Below are 19,138 nucleotides of genomic sequence, written 5' to 3' on the forward strand. Positions count from 1 at the left end.
ACAGTACTGGATATCTTACTGCAAACCACACGCTATACTTCAAACCCCCGATTTGCATAATGCAAAGCTGAACACTGAGGCTAAATAGAGAAGTGGTTCATAAACTCCAGGAACTGGTTGAGTCATCTCTTCTGGGGGCTTGACTAAACCGTCACGTCATATTTTACTAAAGTGCAATATCTCTAGAATCTAAGTACATCTAAGAGGTGCCAATGTGGCAATGGTTTCCTCATAGATGCAACTCTCATTTCATTTTCTTAATGTGAGTAACGTTACCTTCTTCTGTTTACCCCAGGAACTAGCACAAACAGGTGATTTACGATTGAACCAGTGCCTCTCAGAATGAATCAAATGAAGACAGATGAGAAATATCAGCTGCCTGTTGACCAGCAAAAGAGCTGCAAACAGAACAGTAAGCATGCCGCGATCACACAGTTTACAAATCACTATCACACTCCAGCTAAACAACATTACCATCACATGAGTTCAGTACAATTAGAGCAGATAATTTGAACCTGTGACATCTCAAACTGCTAATATGTAATGGGCTTTTTTACTATCCCAGATGGGCTTTTTCAAAGAGTTCCTGCCACGATAATGCCTAATAAGGTAGAGAACCTGCCATCGATGGCTATGACTGGGACACAAACACTCCAGTATCCATTAAGCACTTCTCTTCAGTGCTGTGGAGGGATCCAGAATTGGGCACTGCACCCCTATACTGCGTATTCCTTACCAGGTAACCCCTTATTTCCAGATTCATGTGAGTGTTTTTGTGTCAAAAGCAAAAGTAGTGACAGGATGGTGCTGCTTCCTCTGGATTCCTGCAGTTTTTTACATCTCTGTTATAACAAGAAACAGATATTAAAGAGGGGGAATGTTCGTGCTGCAACTGATAAACAAAGCAGTGATGCATTAAACCTCAGCTTTTATTTTTTAACAGGCACTCCGGTCAACTTCCAAATCCGTTCACAGATGCTGGCATCAATTGCCAAGGCCAGCACATGCACACCAAGTCCTCCACCAGAAACCTGTGAGTACAGCAGAGATGCTCTCAATGATATGCTATCACTTCTAGGTAGCAGCTGATTGCCCTTGTGCTGCTGCTGAGTTGCTACACTGGGTGACTAAGAACTGTAGAAGCAAAAACAGGCATTTCCTACACGAACTGTATAAATGCCAGAGGACAATATTAAGCTCCAGGAAAACCACACACTGTTTGTTATAGTCAATATAAGGCCCTTGTATGTAGTTACCATCTATGAGACACATCAGAATTGACTATCTGATAATATTGTATCCTTTCTGTTGGTAGATTTGCATACTCTATGCTCACTAGGGATTGGGAGCATAAACTCATCAGGAAAGTGTTTACTGGGGAAGCCAAAGGAAGTTGTCCCATCACCTTTTCTGTAACCAGCCTTTGTAACCGGCATTGTCTACACTTTTCAGAGTGAGGAAAGCTACCTTTTTCACTCAGTTTTATATCTTCCATCCATCTATGCACTTTCTGACACTTATCCAGGTCCAGGTAGGAAGAGCAACAGTCAGACATCCTTCTCCTAAGCCACCTCCTCCAGCTCTTCTGGGGAGATCAAGGCTTTCCTAAGCCAGCTGAGGAATGTAATCTCCCCAGCATGTTGTGGCTCTGCCCCCATGACTCGTCCCACTATGATGGCTGGAAAACCTCACGTAGATTGTGGCTAGGAAGCATCTCAGTAAGATGTTGAACCACCATAACTGCCTTATTTCAGTGTGGACGAGTAGCAGCTCTACTCTGAGTTCCTCAAAAATGACCGAGCTGCTATTGCTAAGGCTGAGCCCGGCCACTCTCCTGAGGAAATTTCCACTGCTTGTATCTGTGATCTCATTCTTTTGATCACTAGCCACAACTCGTCACCATAGGCAAGGGTTGGAATGTAGACCAACCTGTATATTGACAGCTTTGCTTTCATGCTTAGCTCTCTTTTCACCACAGGTAGAGCATCCGCACTACTGCAGACACCTCGCCAGTCCATCAACTGACCAATCAGGTTGTCTGAGTATTCAGTTAGCATAAGCCAAGAAGTTAGCTAATGCTATAAAAACTATCACAAGCAAACCAACACAATTGACCAAATTTGACTAGCAGAAAACTGAATTTGATAATGCACTATTATTATGTTCAATAAAGAAAACACTTGAAATCCTTACCATTTGTTTCAGAAGAGAGTTTTATATAAGCAAAAGCTTTTTTTCCATTTTCCACCGCATTCCAAAGCTATCACACAGCAATGTGATTGGTCAGTTTCCATGTTGATACTGGACCAGCATTATTATGATGATGCAGGAACAACACCAATAAGAGAAAATCAGATAGATCAGTGTCTTTATATTTACGTTTTTATCTTAAATCATCTGAAAGATAGATGAGATTCAAAGTCCAGCAGATAGGTTTCATTATTCATAGTCTATATTTGGCCTCCATACCAACTTATACAGTATTCAAATTTTCAGCCTGTTTCTCCGATTCTCTATTCACTCTTTATTCTCCGCGCTACTGATGACTTACCACCCTGCAAAATTTGCGATGATCTTGAAATATGATGCATTTCCAAAAGAGCATAAAAAGAAAGAACAAACTCCACCTCGAGCCGAAGCATGTTTATGTACATCTCTCTGTGTGTTAATCACATAATGATCCAAAGTTGGACAGTGTAAAAGTCCATTTGAATACTTAACACTTTAGCTTTCACTTCTCTCACTGTGTGTTTTTACAGTGAGGTTGCAAATTCAACTTAAGTCAAGGATCTAAGTGCTTCCTCCACCAGTAACTCCCCGCCAACTCAAATGACTGAGAAAGTAACAGAAATTTGGGAGAAATGCACACGTACAGACGTCATCAAGCTTTTACATCATTCCAATTACTTAGATCATACCTCTGTGATGCCTGCAGGGGGAGCCAACTCCTTTAGCTTGGGGTATGGAAGGTGCTGTGGCAGAAGGAGGAGAGCTATTTATATTTGTTCAATCGATAACTTTATCGATATCAGTAGCCTGTCTATTTACTGTATAGATCTAATTTGAATAAAAGTACAAATGTGAAGATTTGACATAAAATAAGAGTTCCTATCACACACTGGTGACTTTTTGTTCTGCTTTGAGAAAGCAGGTTTTCAGTATTGCAGTCATACTTTGTGCTTTCAGCTGGCTGTTTGCTTCGGAGCTGAAGAGGCGCTTCAGTCTAGCTGATAAAAAATTCCTCTCCAAAGACAAACAGCAGAGCCCCTGACTCATAGCGCTGTGTCGGGAGAGAGCAAACCATACTGTTGACATCAGGAGGCCAGTGATGTCATGGTGATGTCAATGCCTCTAATTGTAAATTGCACACACACAGCTCCACTGTTGGCCGTGGTAATGTTTCAGTGAGAGAGAAGACTCTGAAAGGGGCAGTTTCTCTTGGAAAAGCTGGGAGCGTATACAGTATGGCTGTGACTGGGGATGAGACAGAAACAGGTATGTCTCTTTTATTACCGGATCTTTGTGAGAGTGCGTTTTCAGATTGTTGTTTTGTTGGACTGTCTCTTTAAGAGTTAGTGAGATTCGTGAGTTTATGGTGAGTGGGAAAATTCACAGTTAAAATAAGTTAGAAGCTTTTAGACTGAAAAGAAAAAGATTATTGTGATGCTTGCTTTTTTCTTCTTTATATGTTTTCAGTCAGTTTTTCCCCAAACCAGCTCAGTTAAGATCAGTAACTTCCTCAAAATAACGTCACAAGTAGGGTCCTCTGAGAAAAGTACCGGATGATCTGAAAGAAATAGAGATTATCCTCGTTTTCCACGGTCAGCTGCATCAAGATTGCTCCGGAGGAAACATTTTCACAGGATCTGCCTGTGTCTCTCTGTTTCTCTGCCTCTCTCTCTCTTTGTGAAATGCTTCAGCGCTCTGCCCACTCAGAGCACATAGCAGCACCGGCTGACGTCACTGCTCTTCCTGGAACAAGCCCCCCAGCAGCGACATGCACATGCACCCAATGAATAAGATGCACACTGACGTCAGCTGCTGGCCACACTGTGATTACATACGGCTCTTTTCGCAGTTCCAACATGTCAGAGAATTAATGAGTCCTACTGGTGCTGACCAAACAATGAACAGAAGGAGAAGTGGACAGGAATGGCACCGTCTCTCAGTGTCTGTTTCTCTCGCAGCATCACACGCTGGCTTGATTCGATAAGATTTTGTCAGAATACATACAACCGAGTCACTCATGCTCTAATTATTTCTGTTTCTTATTATAGCGTTAAGCAACATACTGGGTGAGCGTGTGATAAAACCATTTAAAATCTGAATTCTGTTTAATGGGAACTTGCAGTTACAACGCGTTCCAGGATTATTCATGCTGTGCTTTATTTTTGTCGATCTAAAATAAATAGATAGCATGTTGATGTTGAATAAAAATGTGAAAATTAGATTATGATTTTGGGTTTGAAAGAGGCTGTTCCACAAAACACTTTTCACACTACCAGTTTTAACTCTTTACCCCTTTGAATGCCTGCTGGTCTTTATTGACATATACTGAGGTGTCAAAAGTCATCACTAAGGGTACAGGTCGTGAAATGCTGTCTTTATGGGGAAAAGAGTTAAAGATGTTGCTTGTTACTGGATCTCTAACTCCAGTAGCTCTGATAGCAACTGTAGCTACTCAACCAACTGCAACAAAAGTCTTCCGGCTTTTGATTTAATAATTTAAGCAAGCGAAAAATTTACATTACATAACAGCTGATTCCTGCCATCAGTAAATGTCATCTTTCATGAGTACAGCCTTACTGTGTTGCCTTACTGTGTCCATAGGAATTAAGAGGGTAAGTAGCAGTAAGCTGCTGCTAATCAAATGATGTAACAGGCAGATAAAGTCAGGCAATGATTACTTAAAGTTCTTGCTGCTAAAAGTGGTTCTGCAAAGCTACTCAATCAAGTGTCATACTGAACTTTTATTTTACATGAAAAACTGCAAAATACAGTTTCATTAATAAACATTCTGTCTATTAAGGATGTAAACTATTAGCCTAAAACGTATGACCAAAGCTCTGAGTCTGATGTGTTGTTTTGCGTCTCCCTAGGTACCCCTGGTGACCTGACTGGCTGCCAGCTGCGTAACCCCACCTCCAGCCTCCCTCAGGGTGTCGCAGGGCCCAGTGCTCACAGCTCCCAGAAACTTATAGAGGATGCCTTACAGAAGAGGGAGCTGCGCTTGATGAAGAACAGGTATAGAGGAGTGCTTACATTCATTCTCTTGGACAATATAACCCAGATAATAAGGCATTCGTGCCAACACAGTAACAACAACAATTTAAATAATCCAGTGTCAGCTGGATAGATTCAAAGTATATCCTTGGGGAATATATCTTCTCTCATTCCTGCTGTGTCTGTTGTATAATATACAATCATCTGCATGATAATACATGACATGTCCATGTAATAATAAGTTTTATAGCACGTCATTAGTTCACCACATAATTCCCCTTCATCCACACTCTTTATCTTCTAATTCTTATTTGTCCTCACGTTACCTTCTCTGCGTCCTGTGTTTGGTGTGTGGAGTGAGTTGTCTCACATGGAGGTTAAAATGTCAAATTTTGTGCGCATATATACGTATACGCGTTTATGTGGATAATAGTGATTTGCCGGTGAGCAAACAGAGTACTCTACATTGTGCGTTGACTATGTGCTTGCTGTAAACAGCTGTTTCCAATGCCAGCTTTTCTTGGTTGTCTTTTTTCCTGCATTTCTTCCCTACACTGTGATTTTACTATGATCGGCTATTTATCAGTGAATCGTTGTTTACTTTGTAAGATCCTCCTTTGGTTGGCTGTGATGTAAAAGACCTAGCCTGGAGGTTTTTGAATGGTAACGCCTTCAAAAAGATAATCATCTTAACCTTTCGTGGTAGGCTTTTTGTATGTGTTGTTCTCAGATTAACAGCTTTAATGAGTCCTCTGTTGTCCACTGCTTCCAGGGAAGCTGCCCGTGAGTGTCGGCGGAAGAAGAAGGAATATGTCAGGTGCCTTGAGAATCGCGTGGCCGTGCTGGAAAATCAAAATAAGACTCTGATAGAAGAGCTTAGAGCCTTAAAAGACATCTATCGTCACAAAGTGGAGTGATGGGGAATCGGGATTGTGTGGACTGTGTCGGTTTGTTTCTGTGGCCTATCTTGAGGACTCTGTGTACATATACACGCACTCCAACGAACACACACCCTTTGTAGTTGCTAATTAAATGTGTTTACACAATGATGTCGGTGTTTCAGGCTCTGAATTATCCATGCACCAGCAGCAGCTGAAATATGCAGCTTGTTTCAGGAGATATCAGTGAGTATTTGTGAGCCAGGCTTCTAGAGGAAGTAGGCCCTATGTGGATCAGAATGTCCAACAGCGGAGGTTAAACCTGAACGTGTCAGCAATGGCTTTGCGTTACCTTAACCGCATTGCGTTTTACATTCCTTTACAATATTATGATGTGGGTCTGTTCAAATACTCCATTAATTGGTAGTCTTTGTGATGGCTTTGTTTGGAGGACTGTTCAGGGAGAAAAATGCTGCCAGAAGCCAAATTTTCAAATATCAGGGTTCATGTGATCTTCAGGGCTTCACAAAGTTTGTGGGGGTTTTTTAAATTTTGTTTGATTTTAGAAGGTCCGATGCCTCTAACCAGTGGCATTATTATTTATTCGGGCAGGTTTTGCTGCACATTGTTCTATATTTTTGGGATATTGCAGCAGAGTTGAGTGTATGTTTAGAAAAAATATCTGTTTTTGATACATTTGCATTAACTTGTCGTTTCCTTTTTTTGTTCCCTTTGCATCTGTATCTGTGATTAAATTTAACACTCTAGTCGTGAGACAGTTGCTCATTTGTTTTTAATGACATATTAGCTGCTGGATTCTTGGTGTATCATTTCTCCTCTGCAGCACGTTAAGAATCGTCAGAACCCATGTGAAGGCCTTTTGGAATGTTTTCACTTCAATAAAATTCTCGTTCAGCCTCTCTGTGTCTTTCTTCTCACATGCAGTAAATGTTAAAGACGTGCATATGACTTAAAACTAGTCAACGGGAGTTCATTTGCTATTAGTTTGGGCTTAGAGAGATAAGACGAAAGGCCTCACGGACCTTATAAGCTAAAGTTCCATTAAAGCAGACGCTGCCACTCTGAGTCTCAGCCTTGGGTTTCTGCTTGGAACATGACGTTCCGTTCTTCACTGATGGTGATGGCTCACCTTGATACTGAGACTGTCACTAATAAAGCACAGTCATTTCCTCTCTTTTGTTGCATTTTTGCAGGTGACAGACATTTTGTGGAAGAGCTGCACTTTTAATGGACGAATGGAAGATTAGAGAGTGCTCTTAAGCACATTTTCTTAAACCACAACCAGTGGAACACAGATGTGCCAACGGAAAGGAAATATTTTCCTGCTCTCTTTAGTAGCGCTATTCTCATGCTTAGCAAATTGAGAAATTGTTGCTCTAAAAAGGAAAATATTAAGAATCTGTGCTTGATATTTAACCAGCTCACAGGATGGAAGGAGAAAAAAGGGACTCGTGGATAGCAATGAGGGATCTTGATTGTGCAGTGCTTGTGTCACTCCTATGTGTAATTTGCCTCAGAGACCTAGTAACAAAGCAACAAAGGAAAGAATCCAGTATCACTGAGACCAGCCTTGCACCTGGGCCTATTGTGAAACCTTATTCCTGTCCAGTCTCTAAACACTTCCATCGTCAGAGAGAAAAGAATCCACTATTTGGGAACAGTATAATACAGCTGTTTTGAGTTTAAATGCTGCATTTGCATACCTGACCTATGCTATCAGATCAAATGCTTTGTGCAGGTACATCTTACATCCTAATTAAAACATACCATGGGCTTTATTGAAGTGACTAATCATCCAAAATCCTGCCATGAATGCTTCCACACTGCATTCATAGAATAAAAAGCACAGCACAGTCTGTAATCTTGGTAACTGGTAGGGGGGGAAAGAAATGGAAAAAAAGATCAAATTACAAAATACATGTTTTTAAAAATTTAGATAAGCTTGTCATAAAATGCAGTGCAGGTACAGTACCAGCAGGCTGCACTACAGCATCATGCCTGGTCATCTCAGTCTATACAATCCTGCAAACAGGATTTTTTTTCTCATTTTTCCAGCCTCGGTTTACAAATACACATTGTCGTACATTTGAAGAAACGTCCTGATTGAACTGGCTATTATTCTTCAGGGCTTCACTTTGTTTGCATTCCCAAACCCCAACCAGAAAAAAATCCAGTTAATACTACAAAAATCAAAGATTTTTTCACATGCAAAGGAAAGCCCCGTATGGGTTTGCCAGTCATTAGTCAAGATCAAGTAATTTACTGTACACAAACACGGGTGTGGACAGGCGTCTGTGTTTGTGCCCATAACAAGTCATAACCAGGGAAACAGCACAGTTCATTCACCTTTTCAAGCAAAATGAACGGCTTTCTATTTTAAGTTTACAGATACACCAACAACTGCATAAAAATATCGGTTAAAAAATGGGGTAACGAAACGTAGCGTCATTACGTTGTATTACATTCCTTAGTTTCCTTGGTTGTATCCTGTAGACGGTATTATAATTGAGCATTTATTACACGGTTGTAACTACCCACTTGAACCGGAACCTTTTCCATCACAGCCACAGCGCAGTGGTTTTTTTTTTTTAAAGATATGTTTATGAGCGGCAGGGAGCGTGGAATTTTTAATAAGAGTAATAGTCTTTGCAATTTATATGTTGAGCTACATTTTTTTTAAAGGAACTTTAAATAAAAATCAAAGCGCACTTCTACCTCGGGAGTTACTTTTATCCCTCAATTTATTTATAATCACAAATGCTTTCTTTTCTGGCCATTAACGGCCCCTAATTCGAAACTGCTTAAGCAACTTTGGTTGTCGAAAATCTGACTGTACTTGTAGTACCTGAAAGCAACACGGCAGCGGATGTAGCAGCAGCAGCAGTCTACAGTACTCTGGCAACCATGTAGCGCTGAGAGCAAAAACATCTTCCTCTCCGACCAGCTCAAGTGCCATGTTCTTATATCCGTATCGTTATAAAGTAACAGTGCTCGGAAAATGTGTCTCAGAGAGTAAACGCACGCTCGGAGAGGAATTACAGGGCGAGGGAGTCGACAGCGATACCGAAGCCTGCTATCCAGGGGCACCACCTCCCCTCGCCTGGAGGTTTGGAAGTGGACATTTAGCTGGTTTTCTTTTTCATTAGCCAACCTTGGCGTTTTTTCTCTTTTTCTGTTTTTTCTAGTAGCTCCCAATGGCTCCATTTGTTTAACTAAGCGTGCCGTGGACGCGAGAGAAGGGCGTGTAACGCAAATTGTACCAGGGCAAAGCTCGTTTGCACCGGGGTCCCGTCTCCGCGTTACCGCCCCGTTTTTTCCTCTTGTAGTAAGGCTAGCAGCAACAGCAGGGAGAAAGCCTGCCGGGTGGAGTTGGGCTTGAGGAATACAACCGAAAGCTGCTTTCGCAAACATGGGCAATACAACCTCCTGCTGCGTGTCGTCGAGCCCCAAACACCGGAGAAGCAACCACTCCAGGCTGGAGCCCTACCGGCCCGAGCCGGAGCTGAGTCGCGAAGACACGGGTTGCAACCTCCAGCACATCAGCGACAGAGAAAATATAGATGGTAAGATGCAGACTGGCTTCTTTATGGCATTTAAATAAAAATAAGAAACTACAAGTTTTTTTCCTCAAGATATTATTGATATTATTTTATAATAGTGTTGCAAATCGTTTAGTATTTCATATATTGTGATTTATTACTCCAATATGCTCACGCTTCTGCAGAAATAGGCGATTAAACAGGTAATGCGACCTTGCAATGTCTGTGCGAAGGACCCACCCTCCCATAATACCAATAACTGCGGTAACTGTGGGCTTCATCTTCTTTGGACTCCTAGCTTGTAAATCTGCCATATTTCATGTTTCCAAGCTTGGATGGGTGCAACATGAGGATAGTTTTCCTCAAAAAAAGATAAAAAGATAAAAAAAAAAGAACAATTTCACTGATACCTTTCATTCCTATGACACTGCCATAGAAAAACAACAGTGGGCAGGTTGAATGAGTCCGATGTCTTCAGGGTGGACCTTTGTCTTGTACGATTTTTGTTAAGCGTCTGCGTGTGAAAGAATGCATAAGGCAGGGCAGTTTGAGTGCGGGTCGCTGTTCTGGTGGGAGGTGATGGTGCTGGACAGGGTGTCCACTCACTTCCCTTTTAAGTAGGAGATGTGTAACCAGTTTAAACTTTCATTTACACCAGCACATTCACACTCTCACGCACACACACAGATAAAAGTCAAGTGACACTGCTTTTGGCCTCTAAACATTAACACAGACGTTGGAGACATGTAGCATTTGAGTATCAGTAGTATTTCAGTCTGACTGAAACAAATTTATTTAGGGTCAGTGACTTCATCCGATTCGAGCCAGGCCTTAAGTGTCCCTGTTTGTGTATCCTTGAAAATCAAAGAAACCCTGCAGAAACTCTAAGGAAATACGAGGGAGAGGGAGTGAATGGGGGGAAAGGAAGTCATACCAGCATGCCATAGCAGTAAGGAAATTACCAGTAATGCTTGAAGAGATGTGCAGTAACTGTGAAACATTAGCAGGAACCAGCCCCAATGCTGGTTGCTGAAGCGGACTTATCACAGTTTCTCAACTGTGGCAGTGTTTTTTTGTTTTTTTTGGTCCCCTCCAACCACCACCACCTCCAAAGCTACAGTGTACTGCTCTCAGTCTAATGCCTTTTTCCAGGCAGGAGATGTGTACCATTGTGTACCTAATATTTCCTACGAACATGACATTGCGCAATACGAGTTTTCTTACTAAAACATGGTGGAAAGACCGAAATGTGTTCATTTTTGTTTCTCTTTCAGTGCTATTTATGACTTTCTCCAAAGTGGTTGCATTTTTTTGTGAGCTGCACAACTCGCACTGTAATTAGGGACGTGCAGTCGTACCCCTGCCTGTCTGTTAACGTGTAAAGCAACACAAACTTTACAAGGTCTGACCTGTTATGGTTGATGTCATGAGTGTTACAGACAAGACAAGTGACAAGGGTGCACATTTGAACATGAAGCCGACCGATGCAAACGTGCATGTCTGAAAGAGGGGCTCACATGATGTGCTTTGAATACAAGCTCTGAACTGTTTCTTCAGCAGCTTTCTAAATAATGGATCAGTCGTGGAGTGGGTCATGTGAGTGTTGGCCTGCGTGGCTTTTAATAAGTATTTGGATGTTTACGCTGCAAAGGATTTCTTAGTTGCTAACCACTGATATTGATATTTCAGATGTGGGTTTGGATACCAACAGGCTAAGCAAAGTAGCACAGAAATCCTTTCTACCTAGTTCTTTCAGGTCCTCTTGGGGATTCAAAGGCATTGCAAGGAGGGGCCTGCCTGGGCCTCCCGTTGCCTCATCTGGACCCACAGATCTCCCGTGATAGAGGCTGTGTCTGATGAGGAGCGCCAGTTGTGAGATGGGCTTCACGGTTAAAAACACCCTTTAGTCACAGCCCGGCTCCTGATTACACAGCCCTGTGCCTCAGTCCTGCTCCAGCTTGTTTATTTTCCATGTGTTTACTGGGTTTTGAGGTAAACTCAGTGCAGTCCACTTTTAAACAGACACGTTTATTATTCAAATCTAGTAGATGCGTGATATATGTAAAGTCAGATCAGTAGTAGTAGTGATAATTGCTGTTATCAAGCAGTCACACCTCTCATTATGGTTATAACACTTTCACAAGAAGTTGTGTGAGGTCAGTCCTAATAAAGAGCAGATTTATCCACGCGCCCAGACAGCTTTCAAGGGAAACACATGTTTGGCAGCTTGTACCTGCAGTTTGATTTCATCAGTCAGTGACCACGGCATTCTAACAGGAGTACAAGTATAAGAAGTACAGTGAGTATGACAAATCTAGCATTTAAACATATAATGCTACCATAAACCTTTACCTGGATAAATAAATGCTTTTGGTTGTTTAGACCTTCAGTAGATAGATTATTAAGTTAAGTAAACTGTTTTATTTCACAGAGTCACTGGACAAGAGCTCAAAGTAACCAACAAACCAACAAATCCAGAAACAAAGCTCAGCATTGTGCCGTTTACAATAGATAGAAAGCAGGACACAAGGGCAGACTCCATGCTGGTTATTTGTGTTTGTCCCAGGCTATTTACACTAGTGATTAGGTAGTGACCCCTTCACCCTCTCACTGGAACTATAATAGCATTCCATAGGCACAAGACTCATCTGTGTATCCTGCACAGGATCACAGCTTTGTCCAGGGAAACGGGTACATATATACATTCGATATAATATGACTTTAGCTGTACAAAGTGCATCTCTGCCCCTTTGTATTGTGTATTATTATTTACGTTACCCTGGCTACACAGAGCTCGTGATTTATTAAAAAAAAAACTGCTGACAGTGGTGACAACACATGACCACACTCTTGTGTGTTTGTGTGTGCAAACAAACCACCTCAGTGCACATCTTACTTAGAAGTATGAAAGGCTCTGTTGCTGGGTTTTTGTAATCATACTGTATAGACTGTCTATGTTCAGTCTGCCCTGTTATGGCTGTTTTGCAGATTATGTATAGCAATGCCCATGCAGAGATTTGTCAGGGTCAAGTTCGTAATATGTAATTAAGCAGCTGGTTCCAAATGAGAGGATATTGCTGTTAAAATACTTGTGCTTTCTCTCCGGTGTTGTTAGACTGGTGGCCTGTGTGGTTACTGAGCAGATTACACAGTCGAGATGGTTTCTATTTTAAATGCATTTGATATAAAAAAATTCACGACTAGTTATGTAAAGATGTGTTTCTAAAAATCTGTAAAAGGTGGCTTTTTCAATGCAGCATTGGTGTGTGTGTATAAAGGGTTTATTAGCATGACTAAACACCATAAATATATATTTTTTAAATACCTTGAGTTTGTCTGTCATCACACACATTTCCACAGGTAATATTTCTGATTATTTATTTATTTTGAATTAAGAAGGTGAACGCATGAGTTTCTCCTCTCTTCTGAATGGAAAGTCTGTTACTGGCTGAGAGCTAGATTTTTAAAAGTTATTCTTAACACTCCCTGTAGAAGAAAATGAGAGGGAAACAGAGGACATGATTTGAACAGAGATAATGATTAGACCTCTATGTGCTTCTTTACTTTCATTGCTGCACAGAATAGTGAGCGGGATCTCCAAATCAACAGCAGATCTATTTTTAGCCTAATTTGATCAGAGACCTTTGTAATGTTGAACCGCAGCTCAGCAGCACCAAGTAACGGTAAAACTAAACCTCTTGCTCTCTCTTAGAATTCAAAGAAATGTGAAAGGTGATTAAACAGATGGATCCCTCACCCTGTTTGGATTTTACTTACCACAGACATCTGTAAATGAGCAATGGCTTCAGGCCCAGCATTTGTCCATCTCATCAGTGTTAAAATTAGTTATTTCTGGAGCATGCACACACACACACACACACACACACACACACACACACACACACACACACACACACACACACACACACACACACACACACACACACACACACACACACACGAGTCTTGCTTGCAGGCTAATTGAAATCTGGACATGGATTATTCATGCCTGGTTGATGAGCCCGGGGAGTCTCCTAACTATGATTTCCAGACAAGTTGACCTACATCTATGGTGTATGATACTATTTTATTTTGAGTGTGTGTGAGGTGAAAATATTCCTAAAAACCTGATTTGTTAAATGTCTTTTGTAAGTATATAGATGTTAGATTTACTTTAAGTAGGGATTTTACCCATACCCATGTGAACCATGCCAAGTGCAGAATTGCAGAAATTCATATTTGAAAATTGACATAATTAAAAACTGCACGTCAAAGCTTTAAGATGTTGCAAATCAAATCTTGAGCCAACCTGTCGCAGAGCTTTGCTGGATGTTTTCATGTTTCTCGAGGATGTGACTTTAGATGCTGTTCATGTGCTGTAGATAGAGCTGGGCGATATAAGATTTTTTCATATCACGATATGTTTTTTTCATTTCAGGCGATAACGATATCTATCACGATATAAGCCAAATAACTATATTTGTAAGATTTAAATGTGCCGTTGCTCACAAGTAAAATGTGAAATAATCAGCAGCTTGTTTTTATTTAAATATTTATTTCCCATAATAAGTTCAACAGGGTAGATGTACTTAAGGAACATGAGACTTTTTCAGATAAATAAAGGCAAATATTGCAAACTACACAAAAGGCAGCCGCTAAAGCGTTTAAGTTTCAAAATAGAACAAACGAAACAAACTAAATTGTCAATTCCACTTAGAAACAAAATATTAATTCTAAAAATAAATCTTAGCTTGTGTTACAGAAGAACAGACAAAACTGACTAACTTTTGTCAATATCAAATAAACTGAGAACTAAAAGGAAATTCTCAATCTCTCCTTGTTGTATAGCTTAGCTTTTCAAACAGTTTTAACAGTTACTTTAGTCTGACAAAAGCCGAATGACGAATTAGCGCTTCCAGTCAGAGACTGAGGCTACGTCCACACATACACGGGTATTTTTGAAAACGGAGATTTTCAGTTTTCGTTTTAAAAAATAATCCCGTCCACACATAAAGGCAGAAATGAAGGAAAACGCTGCTATGAACATGCCAAAGCAGCAGGTGGCGCTAGATTCCTAACCGTGCAGAAATGTTGGCCAATCAGAAGTCTAGAAGCCTCGGTGGGAAAAAGTAAACAAAGCTGGGGCATAGAAGCAGACCCGAGTCGTATGTGTGGACGGACAGTAACTGTGTGTATATGTAAGCATTTAAACACTGCAGAGAGTAGAATTAACAGTATTGTAGAAATTCATTTCACTGAAACAATAACGTGGCGCACAGTGTGATGTCAAAAAATGCGCACACCTTTGACGCTGCGTTTTCTCTGTTTTTCTCGTCCACACGTAAATGCAAAAACGGAGTTTTCAAAAATCTTCGTTTTCAGTGACCAAAAACGCCGTTTACGTGTGGACGAAAGGTGCAAACGCATAGAAAAATCTGCGTTTTCAAAAATACCGGGGTACGTGTGGACGTAGCGCATGCACCAGTTTATTGTATTTCCAGACTTGCTTTCGGCACAATTTACAGTGCACGCTACTCTGTTTTTTGTCAGACTTGAAATAGCCGAAATACCTTCACACTACGGAACTTCTATGGCTCTTCCGTTCGACAATCTCTACGGCATTGGAACCATCATCTGTTTTCTCTTCGGTCACGCTCGGTTGATTTTTCTAGTCGGCTCACTCATTTCCTCCATTACCCGGGTGGTACGGTGGCTGGCTGCTTCCCAAACAAATACACATGTGCGGCTTGGCACTTGTGCTGTACGTAACAAGTCACGTGACGTGACGCTGCGGCTGTGATTGGTTCAGCTCTGGATTGGATTGGCTGTTCTTTTTTTTTTTTTAAGAGGACAAGAGCGGCGAGGTCTATCGCGATAGTTGAATTTTTCTATCGAGAAAAAGTTATATCGCGATACATATCGTTATCGTTCTATCGCCCAGCTCTAGCTGTAGATTTATACCTCTTAGCCATAATAGGCTGAGAGGTAATGTCATCACCCCGCTGGATGGGCATGTGGTTGGTGTGGACACCCAAGTTTGTGACAACGCAGCCACGTAGCTGCCACTTCTTCTTTTGTCCTCTGCTGTGCAGTATCCTTAAATTTTTTTAAGGACACACTGCACATCATGCTGAGATGGGCCACATTTTCGTCTCTATGGGAATCACCTATTGTGTTATCTTTGGCATTTTTCATGCATTCAACTGAGAAATAGGGAAGAAGTGATGTGTTTATTTGACAGGCTGCTAAAAACAGAGTGCCTAAAGAAAAAAGACAGAATTTGTCTTTTTTGTAACACTGCCTCGTCCCTTGACCTAGATAGCTGTTGGATGATTGAATGATTCACAGGTCAGTTTTAATTGACTTAACAAACAGAAAAGGTACAAGAATGCACTGAAAATCAGCGAAAAAAGCAGCTCATGTCCAAAGAAAGAATTTGAAAGGGTTTTAGAGTCTTTAGAGTAGCTGTAAAGTCTGGAGAACTATTGCTCAACATCACGAGAATGTCTGGCACCTTGGAAGCAACATATAAGGAAACTAAGAGTTTTGCATTATAATGATCAAAACAAATATCTGACCAGAAAATATTAATTGATTTGATTCAAAGACAATTGGGACAGTCTTACATTATAGAGGGTTCGTACAGGTGCTTGAAAACCTTGAAAATGCTTGAATTGTAATATTGTCTTTTCAAGGTTTGAAAAGTGCTTAAATTTCAGATGTGGTGCTTAAAAGTGCTTGAAATTGTATTTCATTCACCACAAATAACTATCTGACCGAATAGTTTTCTTATCAGGTAGAGAAATAACACAAGTCGCAAAGTCTAAAAAAAACAGGGGATGAGTGCACTAAACTTGCTTTAGAAATGATTGAAATGCGTGTGATGGAGTATGGCAGCCTTATTATAGCACTTAGTTATGGCATGGGGATTTATTGAATATGCTGTGAATTTAGCTAACATTACTTAGCAGTAGCAGTAATGTGAGTTACTTCACTCAAGTAAAAGCTTTAAACGTTAATCTGACACTTAACTAACCAACTTATGGCTTAAGGAAATAATGGTAATAAGAGGGACTGATCCATATGGGCACAAAGAATAGCCACTTTTTTGTGCTTTCATTCAAAATCTGTTTATTTTTATAAATTATAAATGGCTTCAACTCACATTGAGGCCTGTGTGGCACTATCAGCCACTGAGACAACATACAAATTTAAGTGTTTTAATATTTCATACTTTAAGGTTGCCTGTTTATTTAAGGTACATTATAATTGTACCTAAAAATATCACAGATGATAGACTAAATAAATAGATTTTAGGTAGATGCTTGTGCATTCTTAAAGTCTTGTATATTGAATTAAACTGAGTGTGTCATCTGTTCAAAGCCTCTCCAGTCAGTGCTGTTTTCCATGCCTGTCTTACTGTACATGGTGTTATTAGCACAAACACTTTAAAGGTGATCATTTATGACTATGACAATAATACAGACAGCAATGTAGTCAAACATCTCACAGTTGGTTTTATTGGGAATTAACTTCAACCTGTTAGACCTCCAGGGGTTTTCTGAGCTTTCTGTTCAAAAATGAAATGACCAAAATAAATTTTCTCTGCAATTAAAAACTCTGTGTAAACAGTTTTGGTATCAAATAAAGCTAACACTTGTGAGATGTCATCAGATGTATACATATTACTGCAGATGTTACTATGTCAAAGTTGCTGTGACTCAAACATAAAAAAAATTAGATCTTTTTATAACCCTCACCTAATGTTTAAAAGTATTTTACAGTATATAACACCTTTGAAAATATGCTTCGGTTCACATTTAACTCCAGAAAATCATAAATCAAAATATGGATATTATCTGTCCACAAATTCATGGTGATGCATTTGCTCTTTAAACTTTTTGGTGTCTTTGCTTTGTTTGGTGTCTGTAGAAATGGTTTATATGAGATTTTAGCTGCGATTCAGAGGTTTCTGTGGACACTACTCATGTCGGCACTTACATTTCTGACTTCGTGTTATAACCGATTAAACGTGATCTCCTCCCTTTTGCCCCCATTTTTGGGTGCGTGGGTGCTTAACTAGTTAAAAAAAAAAAAATCTGTCTCCTATTTTTTTGTCGCATAGGAAAGAAGCATCCATACCTCATGCGAAGACTTATTAATTTGGCCTTGGAGATGAATATCTCTAACAGGCTGATTTGTTCACATTTGCAAATCTTAATTTTTAAGAGAAATGTGTTTTCTGAGTTGGTGCAATATGCGTATAGTGTACAATGTCCTTTTCCAGTATTTGTCTGTGGTGCATTTTTCTATGTAAAAAGTGCTTGAATGTGACCCTGAAAAATATGTATGAACCCTGATTATAAAACAACCTCTGAATCCTTTGCTGTAGGAAGCTACAAAATTTTGTATTTTGGCTTAAAAACTAAAAAAAAATGCCAGATTTGCAGTCCCTGAAAGTATGTTAATCTTCTTCTTAATTAAAGAAAAACATCGTGTCTTTTTCTTTTTTATAACTCACAAAGCACATTGAGCTGTCTGACCATTCAGCTAAAGAGGACATAATGGTGGATGGTGTAGCAGCCTTTTGACATCTCTCCCACTCCTTTGTTATTAAACAGAAAAAACAAAATTACCTGATGAAAGAACTAACAAAATAACTACGCAGTCTTTTAGTTAACTAAAAGAAGAACAGACAATGGCCGATAGGCTGTATGTGACTTTCACTTTGTCTTGTTTTGTTAAGCAAATTTAAATTCTGTAGCATCAGGGCTGTCACTGTTACCCTCTCCACCCATATTGAAAGTGGTTTCTCGTGCAAACTGGGTGGGTTGTTAAAATGCACTTTAGTAAATGTAGGACATTAACAAAAGTTTAAGTGGAGAAAGCAGGTTCAGCACTGATTTTAGGAGTAGGATGCATAAGAGTGTGAAAGAGGCTGTGGTTGAGCATGAGTTTGAAACGGCTAAGGGGCATTGTTGTCCGATGCAGAGCGGTCGGATGTAATGCGGTCACAGGTGTGAGGGTTTTACAGCTACTTTGAATGTGGATTAGTCTGTCGGTCCATTTCCATCGTGGTAGCTGGAAAATCAGTGTTCAAGTTGAACCTTTGATTTTCCATGTGTCTAAATTATATGTCTGTGTGAGGTCTTAGTCATCCAGGTCACGGTAGTCTAAGGAGCTTGGAAAGAAAGCGACTGGACTTGTTTGTTTATGAATATACAGAAGTTCATTTGGCAAAGAAAAGGAAAAAATGCTGCACAAAATAAAGCAAAATATATTTCAGTGTCACGTCATCTGTTCTGATTCAGTTACGTATCGAAGAGGAGTGCTGATTTAATCTGACCCCTTCACCGTAAGTTAATATTTATCAGTTAATATTTATTTAGCTTCCTTACTGATATAAACTGCAGATCCACCATATTTTTGATGGCCTGCTGGAGGAAGTACTTTAGCTTCCTCCAGCGATCAGTTTAG

The 19,138-nt window shown here is 40.2% G+C and overlaps 2 protein-coding genes across 3 annotated transcripts in view; both read left to right on the plus strand.

Moving 5' to 3' along the window:
• Window positions 1-342: 342 nt before the first annotated feature.
• On the plus strand, window positions 343-6,140 carry LOC146625089 (cAMP-responsive element modulator-like). Its single transcript, XM_085361932.1, has 5 exons — window positions 343-412; window positions 566-739; window positions 944-1,033; window positions 5,100-5,244; window positions 5,996-6,140. Exons 1-5 carry the CDS (start codon window positions 343-345, stop codon window positions 6,138-6,140), a joined length of 624 nt encoding a protein of 207 aa, XP_085218058.1.
• Window positions 6,141-8,988: 2,848 nt separating this feature from the next.
• ccny (cyclin Y) overlaps window positions 8,989-19,138 on the plus strand; it is a 43,942-nt gene continuing 33,792 nt past the window's right edge. For both annotated transcript variants that reach the window (XM_085362621.1, XM_085362622.1), the window contains exon 1: window positions 8,989-9,685. In XM_085362621.1, the coding sequence (XP_085218747.1) occupies window positions 9,532-9,685 (154 nt within the window). In that variant the 5' untranslated portion in view covers window positions 8,989-9,531. The remainder of the gene's footprint in view (window positions 9,686-19,138) is intronic.

Source organism: Diplotaxodon limnothrissa, linkage group LG9 (assembly GCF_057381915.1).
Source record: "Diplotaxodon limnothrissa isolate DT_005_m linkage group LG9, D_limnothrissa_male_GT1.1, whole genome shotgun sequence".
Classification (NCBI taxonomy): domain Eukaryota; kingdom Metazoa; phylum Chordata; class Actinopteri; order Cichliformes; family Cichlidae; genus Diplotaxodon; species Diplotaxodon limnothrissa.

Excerpts from the sequence above, each read along its gene's own strand:
- LOC146625089 (XM_085361932.1), top strand. The coding sequence starts at position 343 with ATGAATCAAATGAAGACAGATGAGAAATATCAGCTGCCTGTTGACCAG. Across the intron at positions 413-565 it reads AAAGAGCTGCAAACAGAACA|ATGGGCTTTTTCAAAGAGTT; the intron begins GTAAGCATGCCG and ends TTACTATCCCAG. Across the intron at positions 5,245-5,995 it reads CTGCGCTTGATGAAGAACAG|GGAAGCTGCCCGTGAGTGTC; the intron begins GTATAGAGGAGT and ends CACTGCTTCCAG.